At 19.7% G+C, this 1,719-nt stretch overlaps 1 protein-coding gene across 1 annotated transcript; it reads left to right on the forward strand.

The window, feature by feature from the left end:
- Positions 1–154: 154 nt before the first annotated feature.
- On the forward strand, positions 155–541 carry LOAG_13686 (hypothetical protein; the record flags this gene model as incomplete). Its single annotated transcript, XM_003149192.2, has 1 exon — positions 155–541. The coding sequence occupies one exon, from the start codon at positions 155–157 to the stop codon at positions 539–541; it is 387 nt and encodes a 128-aa protein (XP_003149240.1).
- Between the last annotated feature and the right edge of the window lie 1,178 nt (positions 542–1,719).

The raw sequence follows: 1,719 nt of genomic DNA on the forward strand, positions 1-1,719 counted from the left end.
AATAATTAGTGACTAATTAATTAATTAATGATAATAAGTAATAGTTATGATGATAATAATAGTAATAATAATAACGATAACAATAATGATAATAATAATGAATAAATAAATGGTTGACAATAATAATTAATAATAATAGTAATTAGTAATAATAATGTTAATATTAACGATAATGATAATGATAATAATAATAATTAATAATAATAATAATAATAATAATAATAATAATAATAATAATAATAATAATAATAATAATAATAATAATAATAATAATAATAATAATAATAATAATAATAATAATAATAATAATAATAATAATAATAATAATAATAATAATAATAATAATAATAATAATAATAATAATAATAATAATAATAATAATAATAATAATAATAATAATAATAATAATAATAATAATAATAATAATAATAATAATAATAATAATAATAATAATAATAATAATAATAATAATAATAATAATAATAATAATAATAATAACAATAATAACAATAATAATAATAATAATAATAATAAACAATAATAGCCTATTGAGCCTAGTACTAGCTTGTGCCAAGTTTTGCATCGTTCTTTTTAGATCTAAATTCATCTCATTATATAAGACATCGTCATCATCATTCATTTATTCACTTTTTATTAATTATAAAACTATTCGTTAAGCAATAAATGAAATAATTCACAGAGAAAATTTGGTTTAATATGAGATATTTAAAAGATATATTGCAAATAATTATTATTATGCTATGGTCTTGTTATAATTTTGACTTTTTCTTATAATTTAAATTTGGAAAGAAAAGAAATTAGTTTTTCATTTTTTGGATTGTCTTTTTCGTTTGAAGGATTATTTCATCTTAAAATTTTTTATCCTTAATTAGCATAATTTATGAGATAGAAAAATAAAAATGATCCTAAGGAATATTAATAAGCATAGAGTGATGAGTTTTTGGATTTTAATTTCATAGTATCACTTTTTTTTCTAAATTAATACGATAATATTCTAATAATTATTGTCTTGATTAGTAAATATAAATGAGCAGACACAAATAAATAAATGAATTAATAAGTGAATAAATAACGACAAAATATATGAAAGAATAAAAGAATTGACAATGTTGTTGTGATGTTTATGATGATTTGAGAAGTGAAAGCTTCAGGAAATGATAATTATAATCGGAAGAAGAAAAACGATACATATCCGGCTATTTTAGCTCATAATTTGTGCTATTCAAATGGTTAATACTTTATCAAATGATTAATTACATAGTACTTATTTTGCAGAATGTATGCCAAATAATCCAGCATGTAAAGAATATGTTTACATCTATTCGTAAGACTGAGTCAAAAATCGAATGTAGAGGTCGTTAAATGACATTGAATAATAATAATGCAGATAGAGTAGAATCGATTTACGTGAAAATATTCCAGCAGTGTTTAAAGCTTTCATTTAGGCATTCTGAAACCGGATAATATGAAAATAGGAATGAAGGAAGTGACCGGGTCATTTCCTTTTATCCGAAATTCTGAACTGTTCGTACATACATGATAAGTAATTTGGGAGATTTATTTCTGTAAGTTTATTACGAAAATGTATTGTATCATGTTCATCCTCGCACAAACATTGTTAGACATGTTAGTTACACGAAATAACTTGATTGAGAAATTTGGTTCTCAGTACTTAATCAATTAATTAATGACTCTCCT

This window comes from Loa loa (genome assembly GCF_000183805.2).
Source record: "Loa loa unplaced genomic scaffold supercont3.195, whole genome shotgun sequence".
Lineage (NCBI taxonomy): Eukaryota > Metazoa > Nematoda > Chromadorea > Rhabditida > Onchocercidae > Loa > Loa loa.